Raw genomic sequence first — 26,119 nt, forward strand, 5'->3', positions numbered from 1 at the left:
CCGCCGGTGTCCGTAACTTAACACCAAATACACAGTGGGGCTCGAAACCCGGGTGTGCTGGGTGTTAGCCCAGTATTCAACCACTCAACTATACGCCGGTGCTTGTGCCTTGTTGGCAAACCTAGCACCAAAGACACAGTGGGGCTCGAAGCCAGAGTCTGCTGGGTGTCAGCTCAGTATTCTACCACTGAGCTACGCTGGTGCTTGTGGCTTGTTGGCAAAATTACCTTAGGCAGACTTGATATCCGGAAAGCAATTGTGTTAATACGACTTACAAAGAGTTCTAAAATACCGAAAGAACAACCAGTCGTCGCACAATGCGTATAGCGTTACGTGTGGGTCGTCCAATGCTTCAACACATTACAGAAGCTTGTTCTTGTTCCCCTATAAATTGTGGCGCATACCCACTTCAGCCAAAATTCCTCATCGTCCTCAGTCATTGCATGAACAATGGGCGCGAAATTCCTCGCAAGCGGATAACGCGATTTTCAGAAGAATGGCAAAAAATAGATTAGCGAATACCGGCCTACTACTCAGAAGTTTATTATTATTGCCCTAGCGGGTATCAAGCAAGTGGGCTTGCAGTAGTTACCTAATGAGTGTTTTTAAAAAGCTCTGAAAGGCCGCTCGTCTAGCTCTCGCTGTGACTATGCTGGCGTTTTTTTTTTTCGTTTTTTCTTGAAGCAAAGCTTGTTAAGAATTGTGTTGAGAAAAAGTGTTTAACGATTTAGAGTACTTTATATTCTACTATGGAAGAGCAGAAAGCCTACGCAGATTTCTGTAACCACACGTTTTGTGCAAAAATCCGTCATCGGCGAAGGTGTAAAAAAAGAACATTTAAAAAAATGTGGCCACGGAATGTGCACCAGTCACTTGCGGATTTGTGTGCGTGTTTTCTTTTTTTTTTTCGCATAATGGATGATCTCTCGAGTGTGGGCTTCTGGATGATCAGCTCTTACTGATATGGCAATCTTTTATTTTATCGAGGTCGAATGTCATTTCGCGCTGCCACGTTTCACAGCTGCCTGGATTATGCACGCGTGACCCTCTTTGGTGCCCATAGGAACATAAATGGTGAGCGGCTAAGCAGGCGGATTGAGATGTCGTTCCTGGCGTGGAGGAAAGAAAAAGTTAGGAGGGAGCGTTGGTAAAGAAAGAAAGAGCGATAAAGAACAAGAGAGAGAAAGAAAGGGAGAGAAAGAGAGTTAAAGAACAAGAGAGAGAGAAAGAGAGAGAAAGAACAAGAGAGAAAGAAAGAGAGAGAAAGAACAAGAGAGAAAGAAAGAGAGAGAGAGAGAAAGAAGTATAGGAAGAAAAAAGAAAGAGAGAGAAAGAAGTATAGGAAGAAAAAAAAGAAGGAAAGAAAAGAGGTAGGCCACCTTCGCTTGGCGTTATTTTCCTGATAGGGCAAGAGCTTCTGTGGTTTTTTTTTTTTCTCTAAGCATACGAACGTTGGTGACACCATGTGTCCGAATAACTATGCTCGCTGACGAACCTTTCTCTCTCATTTTTTTTTTTTTGGTGCTTCCTATAGTTCCGTCAATCTCGAGGCGTGGGCTAGCAGCCTTCCCCGAGGATCCCGCTTCGGATGCCACTTTTCGCTGCGACGCGCAGAAACCGGATAAAACGAAATTCGAAGTGTGAATTCCGCTTCCTGGGTGCTTGTAGTCTCTTCGGATATTTCCCCGCGAAGCTTTATCGGACGTCCACTTCAACGAAGAGACGAGGCAGCTGCAGTGTATCCTAGTCGTGTCGCCGGCAGACTTAATTCGTGCGCGTTTGGGGATAGGCCCTTCGGAAGACGGGATCTCTTAAGGAAGTAAGGGCCGTTTAATCTCACGTCGACACGTTCTTCCCAGCTTTCCGTTTCCTCGCTGTTTCTTTCTTTTTTTTTCCTTCTTTACGCTGCTGCGTTCCGTTTATTCAATTTGGCAGAGTGACCCGGAAGCCGAGCAGAAAGAACGTCAATCACGGACGCTTCGCGCGATTACCATAGCGAAAGCAGGGCGCAAACACGGGAGACAAAAGGAAATGTCGTCGCGTTTCTCGTCAGCCCAGTTGGCAATAAAGTAACGCGAGAAGAGAACCTGGACGAGAACGAAATGGAGGGGATATAATTCGTGACAGGCGGAGTGGGAGAAAAGGGGTGCTTAGGGTTAAGGAACAGGGTGCGCTGGTAAGGAGACGAGGCGTGGTGGGCCACTATGGCTGCGCACGAGCGTAGAGAACCCGCGGCGGTGAATCTATGGCGCCGTAGCCAGAAGTGGCAGCTTGGCAACTTTTTTTCTCGCGAAGCGAGAGAAAAAGACGTATCCCACCCGAACCCATCTCAGACCCCGAAGCGTGGTGCCGTGTTTGTGTTGCGGTGGCGGCTTTGTTCTTGGCCCGTCGTTTCCCATCTCGGCTTGTTGCTCAACGACGCGTCGTAGTCGTCGTTGTATATATGCAACGAAATGCTGGGACGTCGCGAGTGTTGTGGGATCTCTCGGGCACACAGCGGCGCCTTTCTCTGTTCGAGTGTTGTTTCTTTCCGCGGCGAAGAAGAGGCGATACTCGACTGCGATGCACGCAGAATGGAATAGACGAGAGAGAGAGAAAAAAACGAAATAAATGGCTTCCTCCCGGAGATGGCGTTTTTAGCTGCGGCCTCCCAGACAACGCCCGTTTATTCGAGCAGCGAATGACTCTCCGGGGCAATAATTTCTGGGCCCACAACTTCGCGTCTGCAGCGTTTTCGAGAAAGGGTAAATATGGCTGCGGCGCGAGGGACGAGAAAAAGAAAATTGGAGATGAAAGCGTCCAACTGGCGGGAGAAGCGCGAAGAATAAGCAAAAACAAAAGTGAACGACGCTGCGATAACTGGCCACAGGCCCTGCGACGAGGCTTAGGGTCGCTTGCATTTCTTCACTTGTGAGGCTGACAGTGCGAGACGCCTGAAATGCAGACCCACTTCGCTATCACTCGTTTCCCCGAGCACCGTAAGAACGACGCTTTAGACGATGTTCTTTTCCAAATTGTTTTGACTGGTTATCACTTTTCATTTAACGCTTCTCCTGATTGTTGTGTGTGCGGAATTTCTTCTTTATTGATAGTGTCTTTTGGGTACATCAATCGCATTTGTGTAGGGTTTACGCTGAATGTCAAAACGTGCTGGCCGTGTGCTCCCTAATCTATCGACGATCCTTGCGATTGCGCGTCGCGCTCTCCATATACCACCCAAACAACGACTGCGAAGAGTGGTGCGACTCGACGGTTCGCCCTCAGGTTCTCGACCATTCACTGAAGTTTGTCTCTGCAGATACTTACGTGCGCCCTTTTTAGGCTGCTTGGTTTCGTTTTGTTCTTCTTTTTTCCTCTTCTTTTAGTCTTAGCTTTGCTCTTGCGCAAAACTTTTGGGAGCTCCCAAAAGCTGTTTTACCCCCATTGTCAACGAGTAGCTTGCCTTACTATGCCGAAAAAAAAAATGACAGCCTCTCGGCGCGCGATCGCCCTAAAAGGACCCTTATAAGTGTTCGCGACAGGTCCTCGTCCTTCGTCGTCGCCTTCCATCGCCACCGTCTCGCTCTTCGTCTTCCTCACTTCAGCCCCATGCATCTGCTTCCTCTTGAACGCGTACCGACGGCTTAGAAAGCCAGGCTCACTTTCGGGACGAGAACTCCTCGCCAGCTCTTCCTTGAAAAGGGAGAAGAATCCCTCGAGAGGCCAGAGATTTAGCGCCGCCTGGTGCCAGAGACAACGAACTGCCACCGAGCACCAAGTTTGTTCCTCGGCTGCGACGTGGAGCGCTCCAGTTTCGGGAGAAAAAAAAAAAAACTACCCACGGCACGGCCGCCGTTCACGCCAGGGTGGCCGAGAAGAGCTCTTTGCATGCATCTCCTCTTTTTACGCCCTCTCTCTCTCTCGGTCTTTTTTTTTTTTTTACGTGCTAGCGTAAGGGACGGATGAAACGTCCACTGCTAACGATAAAGAGCATATGTATATGGCTGTCTAGAAGGCCGAACCGGTGGTGCAGCGTAAGTAAGTATACATACCCTCCCTGCTTATTCGAGAGTGAGCCCTCGCTCATCCCGGCTGATTATTGACGACGCCTGCAAATGAAGACGGAAGAACGTGCCAGCTGCGTTGCGCTGAAACCTGTCGGTTTGAACGCGGTGTTGTCGCAGGAGACGTGGTTCCCTTTATTTTCTATCTCGGGCGCATAATACGCACGCGGAACTACAATTCGGCTACTGCGCCGTTGTGAGCTTGAGAAAGTGTCTCGCTGGAAAGCTGATTTTAAAAACAAACAAAGATGCTCTGTATTTCGGTTAAAAGTTTGTTGAAGGGCAGACAAATGGTGAAGAAAAGGAAGCCTAGTTCGGCATTCTATGGTATGCTTCCCTACACGTTACACAAGTTACATAAACGTTAAATAAATAAATACATGAGTGCTCCTTTGATACAGCCGTCACGTCGGGTTGACGTCAATTGTGGTTAGTTGCCATGCGCTGAAGTTGATTTAAGTAGCAGTGTCCAGGGCGGCATCCTCATCGGCATCAGCAGTTCATATCAGCTTCTGGTGTTGCTAATACGCATGTTCCAGTTGGCATCGTTGCGCAAGTGCAAACTGGTTATACAAACATCTGCAACTCTTCAACATGTCTGTGCGTGCAACATTTGCACTGTAGAGAAGCCTCCGAACACTGAAGTGGGCCGATCTCTCAAGTGCCTTCTAGTGGGTCTACCCAAAAAAAGGACGCCGCTTGCGCTGAGAGTCCGTGCTTGGCCGGTGCTGTCGCCATTGTGTATTCTCGTTGTAAGCCAGCTAATAAACGCCCTAACAGTACATATACTTAGCGTCATTTCATAACGTATCACTCAATAAGAAAATTGCAACATGGCCACCTTCCCTCCACATGCTTCGCATAACGTTGACTCTCAGGTACCTGGGATCTGCCAAATTTCAATTTATAAGTTGTAACTTGGCGTTTTCACACACCTAAGAAAGCAGAGCCTTTTAGAAAAACCTCGAACGCCAAGTGGTGCATGCGTCAATGTTATAGAGCATATTCATGTTCACTGTGGTCCATATGAAACGCTGATCGCGCGGAGACATCACTTTCCACATCGGTATAGGAAACGCATGCCACACCAGACTACTTCGCGTATGTAGTCGTACATGTCCAGAAACTACACCTCTAACTTTCCCTTCGTTGCCAAGAAACGTTGTCTGCAATTATAGCTCGTAGATTCGCCTGAAATTCGTTTTTTTTTCTCAGCTCCGTGCGGCCCACAGCCGCTTCGTCACAAGACGCAGTTCAGCAAACTTTCCGTCCCACCGCATTGACCCATTTGGGCTCACAAATTCAATTCAGCCCACGAGGTTCACAATCGGCCGTTTTTCTATGCGAAAAAAAAGCAAAAGTACCCTAATCAACAACTGCACAATTTATACACGCTGCATTGAAATTACTGTCAGTCTCTCCCCCACCTTTTTTTCTTTTCCCTATCTTCCCTCCTTCTCGTCTTTTTTGTCCCCTTCCATAATCCCCCAGTGTAGGGTGGCCAACCGGATGTCTTTCTGGTTAACCTCCCTACCTTGTTGCTTCCTCCTCCTCCTTATTCGAAGTTCCGAGCATGAAGGCTACACTAGTGCATGCACTAGCCATCATTCACGTGGTGGCTGAACAACCGTAGCTCCACAGTTGCCTCTAGTAAATATTTTATTACGCCCTATGGTCGTCGTCCTATGGTCATCGTCCAGTGTTGACAATGCCGGTAAGAATTAAAAGGCGCCATTTTTGTGGTCTCAAGTGTGATTTCTCGTAAACACGCACTCGTGTTGCCCACTCCGAAGCGGTGACGTACTACAATGAAAGCTACATTCACAGCGGTCCTGTTTGTAACCGTATTCTTCGGCTACGCGTATCTCTCGAAATCTCTGAAATGTTTCCACAATTGCACTATTTCTGCACACTATAACACAGCTATCTCGTAATCTCACTGAAGGCTCATATCCTTCTTTTCGCTCGCACATTCCCAATCATTAGTATTTCCAATGTGGTTGTGGCGTTACGAGGTTGTCTTGTAAAGTGATACGGTAAGCAAAAAAAAAAGAAAGCAACCATACATGTCCACCACGGTTTTTAATGTCAGAAACTTTCGTCATCCATTGGCACTACACACATTTTACGACATGGTCGTGATTTCATTACTTCTATGTTTTTACCCGCCTTAGCGAGAGGAATTTTAAGGCCCTTACGCAGCAGCTAATCACAATCATTGTCAACATCTCTAGTCCAATGAACTGGCGCTCTTTGACCATCAATTGGCCCTTGCGCCAAAAAAAAAAAGACACAATATTAAAAGCAAAAAAAAAAGAAATAGTTTCCCTGTTCCTTCATACTTCCCTCTCTCCCCCCTGTTTCCTCATTTTCTTCCTTTTTGCTTTGTGGCATTATTTTCCTTATATGAAGCGCTCACGGGAGTCGTATTACGTAGCGTTTCGCGGCTGTTATAGCGTTAGTTCGCGCAGTGAATTCTCATTTAGTAAAAAGCGCGCCCGAGAATTCCAATAATGCGAACTCTCATTTTAGGGAACTTTCGTATTACGCTTATCTTTTACGAGTCCGAACTCATGGACGGCTTGTTTGCGTCCTTCTCGGAGCTGCGTCCAATTACCTAAGTGAACAAAGAAAAAAAAAGATTGGCTGTAAACACTCGGCTCAACGGGAAGGGGGGCCTCTCTAGAGTCTTCAAATATACGCTGCAGACAAAGTGAAGAGAAAAGTGAAAGAGTGCCCCGAACGCGCACCGGGCCCGCGAGCTTTGTTTGCCTATAGCGTTATCGAATCGTAAACAACCAACCTGCGCCAGCCAATGAGCGGCGAGTAGCAGACTATGACCTCACAACAAAAAAAAGTTTCGTCACACTCTATGATGTGGGAATTGGCGCAGCCGTACACAGATGTCTGGGAAAAAAAAAACATAAGCAAGCAGGTCGACGTCGAGACGGCGCATGAGAGTCCGAACAAGGTGGTGCAGCCTACAGGGCAGGGATAGGCAGGCCCTGGGGAGAAACCGGTGCTCTAGGGAGCAAAATAATGCGACGCATAAAGAGACAACCAAAGGATGGTTGCGAATATATTGATCAAGCCGGCGGGGCACACTGCGACGAACAGAGTTCGAGAAGGGGGGGCAAGCCCGGCAAAAGGACCGCCTTTGTTCCAAGCTCACGCTACAACTCTGGTTATCGAAACAGCGCTTCTAGGTTTTTTTTTTTTTCCGTGCTCGACCAACGCGTACAGATCAACGGCATAAAAACGCAGTCATTTTTTTTAGGTTCTGTTCTTGTTACCGACAGCACAGACACGAACATAGATAGAACGAGCAAAACAAAAAAAAAATAAACTGTACGATGTACTCATTGCCTGTATGGCTATAAACTATCGAGAAGCTGAATTTCTTTTGTTTTGTTTGGAAGCATTTGACGCAGCTGGTTTCGACAGAACAAAATCTAGGAAATGAAAAACTTTATCGCTATATTCAGTAAGCCTGCGAGCGCTTTTTTTTTCTCATATATTTAGAGTCTTTCGCTTCCCCTTTCTTGCTTTTCGACTCCGTTCCGTTCTTTTTTTCTTCTTTTTTTTTTGTCCATAGACGATCTGCTCAGTTCTACCATCTTATACTGTCAAACACAATGTCGAACCGCTTGCCGAGAAGTTGTAGCAAAACGCGTCTGATCCGAAACAAAATGGTGACGTTTCATTTCGCCAATCTTCGTGAACTGTTCACACGGTCGTCGAACAAGTAACGACGCGGAACATTCCAGAATCTGGCATTAAAAAAAAAAAGAGTAATAAGGGAGGATACCGCAGTGGTTTGCGAGGATTCGCAGCACTGTAAAAAAAAGAATGCAGTTCAGTGAAAGAGAGCAACTGCGCAGTGCTGGTGAAACGCGCTCAAAGTTCTCTGCAAACTCTACTCAGCCAGAGCTGCAACAGAGTCGTGTTTCCTGTTCGGTTTTTGCTATTTCTTATTTTGCATGCATTGGAGAAGCGTCGCAGAGACCTATTCAGTCATTTCCAAACAATTTCAAGCAAAACGAAAAAAGAAAAAGAGAGAGAGAGGGGGGGTGGGGGCGTCCGCTCGGAAGCGAACGCTTCTTAAGTTGGACGGTCACGTAGAATGAAGGAGACTTCTTTAGATGTGCGCCAGTGGACCTTAATACGATGCAGTGCGCCCGAGTTTAACTCCCGTAATCTCCGAATTCAGTAACGTACACTTAGGATTAAACATCAATGAGCTGTTTAAGTTTACTTATATTTTTTTTTACAATATGACTCTAGCATATCGGCGCCTAAATGAACGCTTAAATGTGATAGATGTCGGATTTTATTTGGCGCATCAGTTTGTACTAGGTTCTGAAATATAGGCAAGTTTAAAGATTGTGGCAGCTTATAAAAAGTTGCTTTAGAAAAGTAAATGCGTCAAGCGTTCCGTGCTCGGATATGCATTCTGAGGCACCAAACTGATCCCTTTATTAATTTAAAAAGAAGGATAGAAAGAATATTTGATAAGTCGACCTTAATTGGGTTAGAGACAACCCCATACAATGAATCAGCGAAAAAAGAACAAGAACATGGCAATTTAAGTTACTATATTGCTTGTATAAACCTTGTTAGTTTAATGACTCCGAGGCAGCAACCACGAAGTAGGACTCGCTCCTATAAAACACTTAGATATCTTGAAATTGTGTTCGCACTCTCTTATGATAATGATAAACATCAGATAATAGCCCTATCGTCGACCTTCCGATTGTAAGCCTATATCAACAGCATTCAATAAGAACACGCATTGTTTTCCGGCCGTTCGATTTTCAGTGGTGCCAACACGGAGCTTAACGACTCTCCTTGGACCGAAGCTTGAACTTACTGGAAGTTTTATCGTCCAGCACGCGAACAGAGCTTTGACTGCTTTGATTTCGAAATGAGCGTCGACTAATAAAAGCGAGTGCAGCCGCAAAGTACGTATAATTTTCTACTCGTCTGGCTCGTTCATTCATTTGGCATTATTTCATCTGTCCGATGGCGATTCCGCCTTTGACTTTTGCATTGTACCACCGCTGCATACACGTCAGCCCATGTACTGATAATTTCGTCCTCTCTTTCCCTTCTCTTTCCTTTCTCTCATCTTTTTAATCCCCTTTCCCATTCCCTGTAGCGTAGGGTAGCAAACCAGGCCTGGTTAACCTTCCTGCCTTCTATCTTGTTGTTCTTCCTTCCTTCGTATTATATAAACGTACGTTTCTTGTTTACTGGGTACTTTTTTATGATTTACGAAGGCAAATTGACTCCATCCATAGTTTATAAAAAAATCCTGACGTTTCGTGACTAATTCCTTCCCTTCCTCGGCGAGTAAGTGTGCTGGTCATGAAAGCATCGGCGTGTCTTGTGCTCTACTTCGTTTTGTCTGAATTCTTGTGGAATTCCTGCAGTATCCTTTATAGGTTAATGTGTGGTTCAATGCGCCGGCCTACTTACTTTAGTAATACAGTGAATTGGGCTATAGGTGGTACTGGTTCCTTATTAGTTTACCGGTACTGGCACACGGGCCATCACGATATGCACTGAATGTGATGCACAGACATGCACGCGTTTGTTAAGCTAACAAGTGAAGGGGAGTACCATGTGATAGTATAGTTTACAGGAACATTTTTGAACACAAAAGCGCTGTAATATTTCACAAAAATGTATATATGTACACTGCAGCCAGCATTTACTTTTTGTGACAGGCACAGATTCAACAAAAGATAGAGACATTTAAATCGGCTTCTCAAATACCGTTTGTCTCAACTCCTTTTCAAAGAGTATGATGCAGTTAAAGCTGTTCAAGTACAATCATTATTTAAAAATTGACTCCATTCATAACGGAATATAGAAAGGAGACATGCTCATACAAGCTCAAATAGATGCGCAAACCATCAATGAAAGCGCTCGTAAACAAGGCAATGCACGCAAATTTGAAATATAATTTTTTTGTTTATTTCCCTCTCTATGTGAGCGCTTATTCTTCAGACGATTTGTACTCTGCCATCCGCTTCCCTCTTTTCTCTTCATGAAATACCATCTTCCTAAGGAAAAACGTGCACCAATAGGGACAGCCTGCATGACATTAACAACGGTGTGTTTCGCCAATCAGAAGCGCTTCTCTCGAACGAAATGCTTCGTTAATTCCTCCCCCAGTTTCTACGGCTAAGAACCACCTTCGTGTCTAAGGTGGAGGCACACATCAGTATGCAAATTTACTCCTGCGTCGCCGTTATAAGATTAAAAAAAAAAGAGCCGCAAGATGCAAATTAACTTCGCTTTGTACTTTGAAAGGTAACGACCCCCCTCGGTCAACCATTAATACAACGGTCCGTACGAACTGCGAAAACTGCGGAAAACAAAGCCGTATGTGACCAAAATGAACTGTACTCATTTTGTTTCCATCTCCTTTGCGCTGGAGGAGGATAAACAGGGAGGGGGGCGCTGTTTGTTCTTGGCCTGCGTTGCGAAGACGTCCTTTTTTTTTTTTATGGAGTGCGCCTGCCGAGACAACTCCTTAATCGCCACTAAATGAACTATGTAGTGCTACTGTTTATCACAAACACACGTCTATACTTAGATTGCAGGCTGTTCTGCATGTTTCTAATTAGAGTGCCTAGAATCTTCCACGGAATTTCATGTTTGCTCGTTACAGCCCATACTCGTTAAAGCTTTGCCGCTATGTGTTAGCGTCATCATCGATCGGGCTAAGCGCATTAGATGCTGCATGGCGCAATAAAACAGCTACTATAGAAATAAATAAGGAAAGAAGGGAGGTGGGGAAGGAAAAAGTTAGGGAGGAAAGGAGGAAAGATGCCACTGATTTTTTTCTAACTAGTGTTTTATCGAGAGTGTTTAAAACTTGTTACAATTAAGTATACAGAAAACCTAGGAAATCTAAGCAGTCCTTTAGAAAAAAGCAAGATCGAAACAACCCAAACAATGGAAAAATTGGAACGTGTTACTCTGGCAGGATGCTACATCAGTAAAGTTACGTACCTTGTAGACACAGGCTAACTCGTGCACAGTCAAAGCGATTGACACCACGTGCTGCTGCTCATCATATTTCACTACTACTCCCATTTCTAGAAACCCCGGCTATAGGCCGCTTATATATTATGTCAGAGGGCCGCCATAGTACATTATAAATTACCTTCAGAGATGCGTCGAAGTGCAACGACAAACGCAAAGTAGTCAGTTATCACATCTACGAACACATATTGGACGGGCTCTTTTTTCTTTACATGCTACTACAACAATGTATATATGCGAAAAATGGCCATGTAGACCCAGTACATTTCAACTGGCTTAAGCATGATAACGTGCTTCCTCTTAGTATAAAAAATTTAACGCCATATATCCCCAAAGTGAATGGTGTTAGAGAAGCGTGCTTGGAGCTGCACCGGGCATTCCTTGTCGAGTCCATTGGCGAGTCCACTGTAGATCCATTAGTGGTCAGTTTCAGTTTCCAATGGGCATTACGGCTCTTCGTGTGCTTGCTTTGGGGTACGTGCAAGGAGGTTTAAAAAATTAAGTGCATGCTACCACATCAACTGAGGTATCCCGAGGCTTTACGGTATATAGGTCGCCAAATACCAAAGAAATGGTGAACCCTTTGGACGATAATAAATGATAAACGCGCGTTGAATACTAAACCTTGCTTTTGCGTCATGCGTCTAGTCAAGTCAATCCAAGCCTAGTCGACGGCCGCGGCTCATATTCCGAAGGAAGAAGGTGCTACAGTGCTCTGATTAGGGCTGAGACACTAGAGAGTTTTAGTACTGCGTACGCTGCGTACGTAGCGGCGTTGCGTACGTAAGGACGCCACGTTCTGTGTAGTGCGCATGCGCAGACCGCAACGTGCACGTATCGCGTTACGTACGCAGCCGTTACGTACGCACGCATGAGATGCGTTCGTGCGTACGTATGAGGTGATCGCGCCGCTCTCGAACAAGTTCGCGAAAGCGCGAGACTTCGTTTTGCAAAATGGCGGCATCGAAGGTAAGCACCGACTGGCTCTGTGGCTTAAAATATGGCCCTAATCTGGCTATAACACTTGGATTGGCTCACATTGGCTGTCAACAACACGTGCTTCTATTTTGATCTACCAGATGACGCAACACACTTCACGCTCGTTACGTACGCGGGTACTACAGCGTACTAAAAGCCAATCTGTGGCAAACGACGCCACGTAACGCAAGGCGCTTGCGTGATGCGTACGTAGCACCATTCCGCAGTACTAAAACTCGTTACCGCACTGAGCATTACCCCACTGAGTGGCACTGAGCCTTAACACATCGAGCGTCACCGCCCTGGGCGTGAACCCTGAGCGTTACCGCAGCTAGTGTGCTGAGGCAGCAGACACGTGGACGCACTTGAATTATGAACGCGCAATCGGGACGTCGCAGCGTCTTGGAGCCGCTTCTTCCGCCCGCTAGGCTGCGTGCCGCGACTCCAAGTTTCAGTCGCGGTTCCCCAAAGAAGCGGCCCGTGTTGCACGGTTTTATTCGGGACGACGCGAAGTGGGGTCCGCGAATGTGCGATACATTCACTGCACGCTGCACTGGACGTATTCAAAGGGTGCGTTTCTCCGCCGGCGACCGTCCACCATATAAAGTGCGAGAACAGTTGTCGATGTGATTCATTCCTTACTCGGCCCCCCTTTTATTCGGTCCGGTGAGAAGTGGCATCAAAGCATTTTCTCGCTCGGCCGTGAAAGGAATCGAGCTGCTGTTCTCGAGCCGAGAGCTCTCGCTCCACGAGTGCTTTTCACGGAATTTCTTTTTTTGATGCCTTTACCAAAACACTCGAAATCTTTAAGGGTTATTGATACTTCCAGCAAAGTATGTAGACACTTTTAAAAAGTGTGATGGGGGTAGCAGTCAAAAAATATATCAGTTCTGTTTCCCTAGAGCGCAGCTGCCCGTCAGCCTTTCCTGCCATGCAATAGCGCTATCTCGGCCGTTCGGGACAACGTTTACGCGTGAAACGTCGGAATCCTGTAATTTTGATGTGCGTTTACGTTAACCCACGAAAGTAACTTGAGCGCACTCTTCCCAATCCGTTAATACCATACTGATGACAGCAATAATTATCATCATCATCATCCTGACTACGTCTACTGCAGGACAAAGGCCTCTCCCATGTTCCGCCAGTCAACTCGGTCCTGTGCTCGCTGCTGCCAATTTATACCCGCAAACTTCTTAATCTCATTTGCCCACCTAACCCTCTGTCTCCGCCTAACCCGCTCGCCTTCTCTAAGAATACATAAATCTAGGACAGCAATCAGTAATTGTTCCCGTGTGCTCAGATTTGGGTGCACGTTAAAGAACCCCAGGTGGTCGAAATTTCCGGAGCCCTTCACAACGGCGTCTCTCATAATCATATGTGGTTCCGGGACGGTAAACCCCATATATCAGAATCAGTAATTGTTAATTGGTGGTTTGATCGTGTTAGGAGCATACTATGTGAGTACCCTCCTTACAACTAATCCAATGGTCAGGACACAGATTACGCTGTTTTTTTTTTTCGATCACAAATCCTTCCAGGCAGGCCTCAAGAAAACATTACACATTTCTCCCAGCAAGCAACCATGGTGGTATGCGAAAGCGTGGTCGATGATGGCTCTGGCCGCCAAATCGCGTTGCCTCGTCGCTTCGGGATCGGGAGCGGCCGCTCGACGCTGTCGTTGCCCTTAAACTTTCCGAGCCCGAAGTTCTGGGTCAGCCTTATAACGCTGATGTTCCACTTTGGCGTGCCGAGCCAGTATTGCTTCCGCAGAAGTTTCCTGGCAACGTTGACGTTTGGCTTCCCTGGCCCCAAGTTTGGGGTCCGCTTGCCGACGCTGACGTTTACGTTCGGCTTCCCGAACCTCCCTCTGCTCCGCGGTGGTGGCGCTGCCGCTGTAACTAGCGACGACGTTGACGTTTTTCCTGGCGTTCCGTAAACCGTTGCACAGAGACAGAATCACGCAAACACAGCTAATGCGTGTTTTGTACTGCGCCGTTACAATTGCACCGTATACAGACGTACCCTTGCATAGAGAGGGAGAGAGAGAGTTATAAGCAATGATTTGCTGCGCCGCACCTGTGGTGGAGATAGGGATATGGGAGGAGGAAAGCGCATGCCTGCGTAAGAAAGGAGGAAAATTAGAGAGAGTTGCGCATGTGCAGTATGGGTGCGGACGTCGCAGTACGGATACTGCCGCGAACACAAGATGCTCTTGCATCTAAAAGACGTAAGCGAACTTTCTCCAATAATCTATGCCATGCCATTTCGCGGTCCTCACTATTTTGCCAGATTCGCTACCGCGAGAACCAGAGTCGAACAGCGTCGTGTCGCTCGACCAATGACGTCAAACGTGACGTTTATACGCAAATCAAGTGACTCTTCTGCACGTGACGGTGACTCGTAATACCAAAATGGTACCGCTGTTGCTCTCTTCGGGTTACAAAAACGCGGCGCAACCAGACGACTTACTGTCTGATATTGTGTTTCAATCGCTCAGTAATGTATCAATGGGTGCCTACTATGCATTAGGATAATGCTACACTTTCAAGTTTATGCGAACCTGACGAGGTACACGAATACTATGCACAGACTATGGTCGGGGTTTGTTCACAAGCTCACAACATCGTCCATCTCTTGCGTTTTCGGTGGCGCATTGATTCCAACAGCTCGACAGCCGAACCACTGACACCTTCTATTCCTCACGCTTCAAAGGCATCCCTTCTAAAGACTTCCTAGCCACTCCGATTCCAGAACACTCCCATCACGTTGCATTTTCCTGTAATGGCCGTATTCCCGAAAGTGAAGAATCGCGAAGAGTGCGCTGTTGCTTCGCACCGTCACCGCTCTGGCGAGCGCGTTGCTTGCGGGTGCATATTTTACGCTCCTCCAAGTGCTTTCTGTGAGTGGGCATACATAAAGTGCGCGGTCATTTTTCTCCGCGTCCGGTCCTTTTCTCGCCCTTGTAGCGAAGGTTTCTGACAGCTCACAGAGACGCGCAAGGTTCGTGAATAATATGTGCCCTAATCGGCCCCTCTTCTCCTTGCTCCTCTTTTATCATTGTTTTTTTTTTTTGGCAGAATCTAATAACCGCGCGGCATTTTCGTGACGAAGACGAGTGTTTACCACGTCCAGAAGCGCTGAAACGAATTGCACGTGCGTGCGCGTATACCCTTAGACTCGCGAAGCTTGGCTCCTATGTGTTTTCCCTTGACGTGCAAAGTCCACTCACGTGACTCATTTAAGAGGGGTCGCCTAGATAAGTTTTGTATAAAGCCTGCTACTCCACGTATAGACTCAGAAAACTTTGTCTCTCCTTTTACACACGTGGTTCTCACGTGTATAACACTTCCTTTAGAGATGCACGTTGACTCTCTTTAAGAGAGTCGTGGGACGAACGACTCTCCTAAAGAGCGTCAACGTGCCCCTCTAAAGGGAGTGCAACACACATGTGATTCTCACATGTACAAAACAGGAGCCAAAGAACTCCTGTTTTCTCTATTAGAGTGTAAAATTAACGTAGAAGGGGAAGAGTACACTGGTTAGCTTACAATTAACCACAAGCGCAAACAGTAGGACACAAAGCATTTATCCTGTTATTATATAGCCAAGTACAGAATAACCTTTTCGCTAAATTCTGACTACAGTTTGAAAATCGTAACTATTATATTTACATGCGTTAATCACACCTGTAGCGCTCCCTTTAGAGAGGCTTGCTGACTCTCTTTAGGAGAGTAGTGGCACGCCCAACTGTCCAAAAGGGAGCCAGTGCACGACTCTCCTAAATAGAGTCAGCGACTCTTGAGGAGGGTTGTGCACTAACTTTTTCTTTTTTTTTTTTTTGGAAAGTTGGGCGTGCCACTACCTTCTAAAGAGAGTATGTGTGCCTATTTAAAGTAAGTGCTACACATGTGAGTCGCACGTATAAAAGGAGGATCAAAGGACACCTTTCTTAGAGCCCCGTGGTGGTGGTCCAGTGGCTAAGGTACTCGGCTGCTGACCGCGGGATCGAATCCCGGCTGCTGCAACTGTAAGGCCCGTGTGCTCAGATTTCGGCTCACGTTAAAGAACCCCAGGTGGTCGAAATTTCGGGAGCCCTCCACTACGGCGTCTCTCATAATCATATGGTGGTTTTGGGACGTTAAACTCCACATATCATCTTCATCATCATCATCATCATCATCATCATCATCATCATCATCATCATCATCACCTCTCTTAGAGTAAAATAACTACAAATTTCAGAAAGATGGGCTTGCAATCTATGTTCTGACTACCAGAACAGCATGGCCGTACTCTTTCTTTCTTGCTAAACGCTGGTAAAGGTAAAAATAAGAATAAAGGTGAAGTCACTATTAATGTTTGCAATGTGCCTAACCCATAAATACTTTGGATCTAGTTTGGAAGGCTTACTCTTCAATGTTGTAGGCCCGTGTGCTCAGATTTGGGTGCACGTTAAAGAACCCCAGGTGGTCTAAATTTCCGGAGCCCTCCACTACGGCGTCTCTCATAATCATATGGTGGTTTTGCGACGTTAAACACCACATGTCAATCAAGGCTCACTCTTCAATTCCGAATACAGAGTGAAACGCACTTTGAGCAGCGGTCTCTTAGCATGTTCATTTTTTTTTCATGTGCAGGTCTTCTTACGTGTTACAGTTTCTCATATTCACTGGTATGACGCTGCCGTCTCTTTCGGTCTAGAGAGCCTACCCCGCCGCGGTGGTCTAGTGGCTAAGGTACTCGGCTGCTGACCCGCAGGTCGCGGGATCGAATCCCGACTGCGGCGGCTGCATTTCCGATGAAGGCGGAAATGCTGTAGGTCCGTGTGCTCAGATTTGGGCGCACGGTAAAGAACCCGAGGTGGTCGAAATTTCCGGACCCTTCCAATACGGCGTCTCTCATAATCAAATGGTGGTTTTAGGACGTTAAACCCCACATATCATATCAAATTTAGAGAGCCTATGCATGACCGGCCAAATGACCAGTCGTGTAAGCTCTCTATTTTCCCACTCAAAAGTGCAGCGGTGGAAAGGTACGCAGCGTTACAAAGAGAGTCCCCTCATCCAGGAACTTTGTCTTTTATAGGATCACCATATAATGTGTGGCACAAAAAATCGACGGGAGACAAAAAAAGATGCACACGCAACAAAGCGCTACAAGTAGTGCTCCGTTGTGTGTGTGTGTGTGTGTGTGTCTTTCCTGTGTGCCGTTGATTCGTTGCGCCGTCTAATCTGCACTGATGCTATGTTAACTCGCCCAATATTAACACGCCCGGTAGCTTCTCGTTTTACGTAAAAATAACTCTAGCTTTAACAACCTCAAACGATTGAATTGATAATGTACTACAAATTGTGGGATCACCTTTGAAAAACTGCAGATATTCCCTCAAGCAAAACGGATCTGGTGGTCGCAAATCTTGAGCGGACGCGTACTATGCATGCAGGTGATGAGGGCGATTGTGTACACTGCGCTATGGTCATATTTTCAGGTGCAGCATGCTTAAGTGAAGCGACTTCTATGAGTGACCTCGTTTTCTTCGGATTGCGCGGCCTTATACGCCGGCCCCGTAAGGGAGACGCGCATTTGACAGAGTTCACCTGTTTCCCATGCATGCAGTGTGCACCTTCATCTACAACAGTTCCGAGGTGTCCAACGGCACCTTCTCCACGCCCAACTACCCGGGCGTCTACCCGCGGGACACCGAGTGCCACTACCTCTTCTACGGCAAGAGCAACGAGAAGATATACATCGAGTTCGCCTATTTCGACGTCGAAGGCGTGCCACCGTAAGTACATACGCAGCTGCATCGCATCCGCAGCGGAGTCTATAGTTACCTGCAGCTCGCTCATGTTATAATCTCCAAGTGTTAGAAGGGAGGAAGCAACATAAAGGGAGAAGGCAGGGAGGTTGACCAAAAAGACATCCGGTTGGCTACCCCACACTGGGGGATTAAGGAAGGGGACAAGAAAGATGAGAAAGAGGGAAGAGAGGGAAAAAAAGGTGGGGGAGAGACTGACAGTAATTTCACTGCAGCGTGTAGAACTCTACCGCATGTCAGAGGCGTTCACATAAGCCTGTCTTTCTCAGGAAACACCGCTAGAAAAATTGAATACAACAAATTACTATTTCCCGAGCTTATGCTGATAGAATATACATTAATGGTTCCAACAGTGGGCGTCACCGCTTTGAAACGCTATGTACACAATTGCGTACACCACTTGTATTAATGACAGGGCTGCTTCATAAAAACTTGATAATGGGCTAGTTGGTTCGACAAGATCGACGTTTATCGCGCAATCTGTGTACAGAAAAAGGCTGAAGAGAGCGATGAAATACGTACAAAACACATCAGCGTAAACTAAAAAAAAATTCAATACACAGCTCTCGCCATGCATGTGGTCTTACTATATATATCATGCTCACCTACGTAATGAGCAGTTAGCTTGGGCCGTTGTGTTTTCTGCGTATTCCATCACTGTTTTGAGCACATTTTGAGGAGTTTGCGCATGAAACGACGGGTAAGCGCTACGAAAAGCGGGTATGTGCCAGCATTTAGTATACTATTGTACAGTATAGCATTGCTTAGCATAGTGTAGTATAATACACAAAAATGGTAAGAAAGGAAACTGGGGAAAACTGAAGTGAAGGTCAGCAGGAGGGAAAAGAAACGAGATGGCAGTATAAAAAAAAAATCGGAGAGATGTAGGAAGAAGTCAAGAACTAAAACGAAAGGAAGAAAGAAAGATGAACATTATGATGAATAAAATACTAAGAAAGAACTGAGTCTACGCTCGTCGAGTGGTGGTGCTTTTTCTCTAGCTCTGCTGTTATCTCATATTTCGCAGGCATACAACTGCCTTTAATTTTTTTTTGGTGCTTAGCATCCACTAGGGGCTAAGAAAAAGCAAGATGCATGGAGCTTTCCATAATTTGAACCTCCTGCATAATAAATGTGCCTTCATTTACCTCAATTTCGAAGTGTATGGTCTCGTATATATGATCACTGCGCTCAAAGCACTAGAGTAGTTCAACGTGCTCCTTTCCAACAGCCGTGAAAAAATTATACCTTTCATTTCCTTGAAATGGTCATAACTAAAAACCAACAAGCCTGGCCTGAAATTTGATTCTGTTTATGCAAAACACCACAAGGATGACCTTAAGGTAAATAAATATTTATTACAATTTAATAAGAAGAAAGTTCAATTGCAAACAAACTAATGTATAAATGCATAATTTTATTAAAGTAGGAGTATTGATTTCACCCACTCACAGAGATTTCTTCACAGCTAGACCTTGGGAACGTTCCCTGTTTTCGTTTAGCAGTATTGTAGGGTTCGCAGACACAAAACTTCAAGATTCAATATTCTTTTTTTTTCTTATCCTTTTCTGTTGACGTACGTAGCACACACCTGCTCCAAAGTGATGCTGCATTACTACAGCTCGAAGATGGCTTCTTAGTTGACAAATTGAGGTACACGTGTCTGAGAGCAACCGGCTGAGTAATATTTTGGGGAGTTTTTGTACAGGTGACTCTGGTTGAGGAAAATATTAAAGAGTGTGGGGTTTGAATGCACTTGGTTGAAGAAAATTTTCAGTCCAAGCCCCAAACACAAAGTATAATTCTTGAATCCCCGAGAACACATTCAACCAGAACACACTACACCAGTGTGGTCTTCCCATCAGAACATGTCCCACTAGAACACAACAGTCTGGGTCGGCCTTCCCACCATGACACACCACACTTTTTTGGCGTTCCCACCCAGACACACCACACTGGGTCAAATCACACCAGAACACATCCTACCAAGACACTTCAGGGCGGGCCGGTGTTCCCAGCAGAACACAGTACACCAGGCTATTGTATACAGCAGGACACAGCAGCGTGTTCTAATGTATTAACCAGATTACACCAGAACACACCATACACACTCTGGTAGGTTCTTCAACTGGGTAGGGTAAATAGGTATTAAATTTAAGTGATTAAGAACAAGTTGCAATACACATAAAGTATGCATTATTTTTATTAATGTAGAAGTATTGATTTGATGCAATCACAAAGATTTCTTCACAGCTAGACTCTGAAAGGTTTAGCTGTTTTCGTTTAGCAAGCTTCAAGATGCAGTATATTTTTTTCTTCTTATCCTTTTCTGTTGACGTACATAGCAAACACCTGCTCCAACGTGATGCTGCATTACTTGAGCTCGAAGATGGCTTCTTAGTAGACAAATTGTGGTACACGTGTCTGAGAGCGACTGGCTGAGTATTATTTTGGGGAGCTTTTGTACAAGTGACTCTGGTTGAGGAAAATATTAAGGAGTATGAGTTCGAATGCATTTGGTTGAATAAAACTCTTAGTCCAAGCCAACAAAGTGTATACAACAAAGTGTAAACACAAACTGTAATTCTTGAGTCCGCCAGAACCTGTACACCCAGAACACACTACACAAGTGTGGTCTACCCACCTGAACATGTCCCACCAGAACACAGAAGTCTGGGTCGGCGTTGCCACCAGGACACACCACACTGGTTCGGCATTATTACCAGGACACACCACACTGGGTCACCTTTCACACCAGGACACATTCCACCAAGACACACTAGAGAGGGTCGGTGTTCCCACCAGAACAAAACACACCAGGCTGGTGTATACATTAGGACACACCAGCGTGTCCTGGTTATACACCATATCACACCAGAACACACCAGACACACTGTTGGGTTTTTCAACTGGGGTGGATCTTATGTTGGCCGTAATGCGAGCGCCTCCCATTCAGAGCACAACTTCGGCGCCTTCTTTAGAAGAGCAGAAGTGACGAATGCGTCATCGCAGGTGCCTCTCGGACACGGCGAGCGACTACGTGGAGTTCTCCAACTTCCGCACGGTGGACCGCAAGATCCCGCGCCACTGCGGCAACCTGCGACCGACAAAAATCGAGTCCGACGCCGACTTCTTCCGCGTCTCGTTCAAGTCCAACGACAAGTTTGACGGCACCGGATTCGAGGCCTTCTACCAGTTCAGAAACAACCCCGGTGCGTATCTCCTATTTTTCATTTTATTGCTATAGCAATTTTATGGGCACTCTCAACGGGTCTTTTGACGTCGCCATCATGTTCCGTATAAATTCCCAATTGATAGCATTCCACTGTGCATTTCATGTTCAACTCGTGGGTGAAAGTGCGAGAAAGGGAGCCTAAACATGGCTGAAGCAGAGATAAGACGAGCCGATCCATCTCCGCCGCACGGAGAGCTCACGTGATATCACCCAGCGTGCAAGACCTGCCCACGATGGCTGCTCTAACAAAGAGTAAATGACCCACCTGTCTAGAAAGAGCACGAAGGTATGTGAAGGCATGTGTCACTCGAGCAGCAGCTGTGAGCTTTTGATTATGAGGGCCTGGTCTCGATCACTAGAGCACGCCCTATCTCGGCAGCCATCACCAGACGGTTTATATATCATTCTACGAGCTGCGCTGTTAATGCAAAGAGACTGCGTGAAAACCACCATTTTTCCTGTAGAAGAAGAAGAACAAAACTTTATTAGCGAAAAAGACTTTGTGTCCACTAAAACAGGGCAGCGCCACGTGGTCGGGCCCCTATTACAAGACACCGCTGGCTCTCGCCATCCTTTCAGCTTTCCTGACCAGGCTCCGCTGGTCCTCAAGGGTTGGGCTGGACAGCATTGCCACCCACATCTCCACTGCTGTTGTCCTCTTCGTGTTCTTCGGTGTGTGCCGTACATTCCCACGTGCTGTGGTAGAGCGTCGGTGTGCTTCCATACCGCGGGCATATGTCCTTGTATGATCTTGGGTAGTACGTATGCAATCTGTGGATGTTTATGTATGTGTATGTTTGGAGTCGGCGTAACATCGCAGAATCCATGGCCGAAAGGTTCTTGTGTGGTGCTGGGTAATGTCTCCGCGAATCTCTGTAGTATTGCAGGATCGCTTTGTAACTGGGATCGATGGGTGTCGGGTCCTCCACGGTGTTGCCATCGGCAGCTCGGTAATTAGTTAAACCTCGAGCCACCCCATCTGCATAGAGGTTCCCCGTAACATCCTCATGTCCCGGGGCCCAAGTGATTGTTTGGGTATAGCGTATGTCCAGCTGTCTGCTACTTTGGGTGCCTTGGTGCCGATTTTACCTTTCTGATAACTTCTACATGCGGCCAGAGATTCTGTGATAATAGTCAGCGCAGTGTTGCGCTCCATGCCTTGCTAAGGCAAGGGCAATCTCTTCTGCTTCTATGACAGTTGCTTGAGAAACCGAAGCACAGGCTGTGATCTTACCTCTTCTGTTTACCACAACCGCTACCATATTTTATGCGTTGGCCCAGTATGGCGAAGCATCCGTGAATCTCGAAATATTCGAGAACCTTGTTGTTTTGTCGATGTATGCCTCTTGAGCTTTTCTCCAACCTGCAAGTAATGTCGGATCCATGTTTTTTTTTTTTTTGGTATTGGTGATACCCCACCCAAATCTCTGATCTAGCATGGTAGTTCCTTGGTCTTTTAGTGTGTGTGCATACACCTTTCAAGGCCGACTCTATGAAGAGCTTGCCTGCTGGAGTTTGCGCCAATCGAGTCCTCTGCGCTATGATTTGGGGCTCAGCCAGCTCATCAAATGCAATGTGGAGGCCAAGGGATAGAAGCTTTTCATTAGAAGTGTTGCACGGCAACCTTAATGCTTTCTTGTATGCCATCCTTATAGTTTGATCAGCCTTATCTTGTTCCCCCCTATTCGGGGCATGGTAAGGGAGCGAGTACATCACTCTGCTGATTACCACGCTTTTCACGAGTCTGAGGGTGTCATGCTCCCCCCATCCCTCTCCTATTATGGGCCACGTGGGCTATCATCCGATTAATCTGATTATCACCCGATTAAGACACCTGTTGTTCGATTATAGTCACATTCCCAGCACTCTAAGTGTTCTCCGCTCCGGAATAACCGTCACCTGAAGCCGTATCCCGAGTGCGAATCTGGGATCTTCTCTTTGTTTCTTGTCTTTTGTGAGGCGAATCAGTTCCGACTTCTCCGGCGAGCACTGCAATCCCCTTTCGTTTGTATATGCTTGTATTATATTGGCTGTCAATTGGAGCTTTTCCTCCATTTCGCCCAAGTTGCCCTTTGTTATCTTTATTGTTATATCATCCGCATATGGAGAATGTTGAGTGTCGGGAATTCCTAGCAGCTTTTTAGCCAGTCCAATCATGGCTATGTTGAAGAGTGTAGGTGAAAAGACTGATCCTTTTTGGTTTGCCTCTGATCGGAGGATGGATGATGTTGGATTCATCATATTCTACTTTGATGACAGCTGCTCTTTCGTTCAGGAAGCTTCGAACGTGCTGATACGTCCTAATACCACAGTTGGTCTCGGCTGAGCCGTCAAGTATCCCTTTGTGGCTTACGTTGTCAAAGGCTCCTTTAATGTCAATGGCCATGACAATGTGTTCACCTGGTTTGGTGACGTTGCTTAAAACTTCCTCTTTCAAAAGCAGGAGAATATTCTGTGTTGAAAGATGTGGCCTGAAGCCAAAGATAGTGTCAGGCATGAGGTTATTTTCTTCAAGATGACGTTGTAGTCGAATGTTTACTATTCTTTCTAACACATTTTCTAGACATGATGTGAGAGATATGGGGCGAAAATTTTCCAAAGCCAATTTCTTCCCTGGTTTTGGGATCATGATAATAACAGCGTGTTTCCATTGATGTGGTATCATTTCTTTAACGCAATGATCATTTATGAAGCTCGTGAGGGTTGTGATGGATTCATCGTTCATGTTTCTGATCATGGCATTTGGTATTTGATCCACCCCTGCCACTGTGTTCCGCTTTGTACAGGCGATTGCTTCTCGCACTTCTGCTTCCGTGAAGAGCTCGTTCATTCCTGGGTGTAGGTGGCCATTGTAGTCAACTTGGTACAGAGATGTCGAAACTTTGTCACGGAAGCATTTGGTACAGACTGCATGGAGAAGTTGGTCTTCAGTGCCTGGTACGAGTGTAACAATCTCTTCAAGTTTTTCTGGCTTTCGCGTCGTGGTTTTAGTGGGTCTATCATTGATCTAAGGATGCTCCACGCTTTCGCTCTTCCTAGTGTTCCCTGTGATGTACCACAGAAGCGTTCCCAGTGTGTTGTTGCAAGTTGATTAGCGTATTCTTCCGCCTCTTGTGTTATGTTTTTTTTGTTTTAATTTTGAGCTTTCGATTGCGTTTTTGCCGTTTCAATCACTTGGTCAAGCTTCTTCGTGCATCCCACAAATGTAGTAGGCGAGGGTTGACTTCAGGTGTTTTCTCCGTCCTGGTGACACTTTTGGTGTGTTACGCCATCCTCATGTATGGAGTGGTACGGCATCCTCGTGTGTTCCGTCCAGAGCAGCTAGAGCGGCATTACCGGCGCGTTCGTTTCCTATGATGCCACAGTGACTTAGAAGCCACTGAAACGTCACGTGGTGCCCTTTCGTGTGTGATGTGTGAATAAGATTACGAATTTCATATACGAGCTCTTTGTACGGCCCGCGACGCAGTGCTGTTTTCGCTGCCCTGATAGTGGTCATTCTTTCCGGCGTTACAGATCCTTTCACAGTCCGACAAGTCTCCGCTGTGCAGAACAAGCAAAATGGTAAGTAACAGAGAACACCTACTCATTCGTCGTGTTATTCCATGTTCGAGTACTTGCACCTTATTTTGCAACGCAGTCGGAGAGTCAATCACAGAGCTGGAAACTATTCTAATTTGACATTACACTACTGCTTGGCAGCTGTTTTGTTTTTATGCTTATCCTGAGCATCAGGTCAAGAGTGATTCCACGTAAGATCAAACAAAGCATGGCTGGTCAACCTCCTAATTTTTTTTCAAGAACTTTATACATTGTTGCCGGGTCAGTGGAAAGAAGAGATCCGCAACTGATTTCGCTGTAAATTGTTTGGAGGCACAGTAAATCAATAATGATGGAGAGTCAGAGTGCCATGCTTACCTGTCCTGCTGCTTTTTTTTCAAATTTGGGGATGAATTACGCAAATGTTTTTAAATCTACCAGTCTCAAATTCATTTTACTACATATAGGCTTACTGGCACTTACGTTCAATTACATTTCGTTTGCCAACGTAGTGTGCATTTGTTTGGAAAATTCTCAAATTTGATCTAAAAACATTTTTTTGCCTAGTTTGCAGGTTTTCAATTCACAAAGCACCTATGGCATAATAGTGAAAATTCCGCATTTTTTTTTCAACATGCCTATTTTTAAAACTTCCAAAGCTTTTACTAATAGCACTTCTCAATAAAAAGATATAATCGGGCTAACTTTATGAAAAGAGCATGCAAGGAAAACTTCTGACGACGATTAAAAAACATTTTTTTTATATTTTTATGTTTTTCCCACTTACTCTACTGTACATCGGCTTTCACAATCAATAAAAACATGTTCATTATATGGTTTAGCTTGCAGTAACAGCCCATCAGAAATTTCCCTTGCGCAAGGACTGGTGTAGCCTATTTGCTATCGTGTTGAGACTTATATATATTTTTTTTATATAGTAGACGCCGATTATGATATGTGAATAATGAGTTACAGTGGCTATCGTTTGAGAAAAGTCGCTGTCAAAACGAAGAGAATGTCCAGTCGTGGCCAGCAAGAGTTGCATGCATCACGCCGGCTGAGCTCGAAATGGCGCCCACGCTGCAAATCAGCACCTACGTAGAAAAAAAAAAAGGTGACTTCAATTCTCCCTTAGCGGTTCTTTCTAAACAAATTTAACGTTTGTTTGTGTCATTGTTCAGGCTTGGGGTCACTTTACCCACAGCCAGCGTGCGGCAAGTCATGTGTATACAATTTTTATCAAAAAAATAACGTCAGAGGAAACGTAAACGTTAAAAAAATAGTTTCACACTTTTCACCATTGTTTTAATCAGAAAAGCAATAAATTTGAGGAAACGCGCTCTCTAATTACCAATAATTATGTATCCAGATGAACAGTGAGGTGCACATCACGAATAGCGTAATGCAATCAGGCCCTTTATCTTTGTCGGTCGATGTTCGTCTTCCAGC

The 26,119-nt window shown here is 45.8% G+C and overlaps 1 protein-coding gene across 2 annotated transcripts in view; it reads left to right on the plus strand.

Annotated features, from left to right (window-relative positions):
* Positions 1 to 26,119, plus strand: part of LOC142817695 (suppressor of lurcher protein 1-like) — a 238,064-nt gene that overhangs the window by 210,544 nt on the left and 1,401 nt on the right. For both annotated transcript variants that reach the window (XM_075895048.1, XM_075895047.1), the window contains 3 exons: positions 17,694 to 17,862; positions 20,908 to 21,107; positions 24,647 to 24,694. In XM_075895048.1, coding sequence (XP_075751163.1) covers positions 17,694 to 17,862; positions 20,908 to 21,107; positions 24,647 to 24,694 — 417 coding nt within the window. The remainder of the gene's footprint in view (positions 1 to 17,693; positions 17,863 to 20,907; positions 21,108 to 24,646; positions 24,695 to 26,119) is intronic.

This window comes from Rhipicephalus microplus, chromosome 5 (assembly GCF_043290135.1).
Source record: "Rhipicephalus microplus isolate Deutch F79 chromosome 5, USDA_Rmic, whole genome shotgun sequence".
Classification (NCBI taxonomy): Eukaryota; Metazoa; Arthropoda; class Arachnida; order Ixodida; family Ixodidae; genus Rhipicephalus; species Rhipicephalus microplus.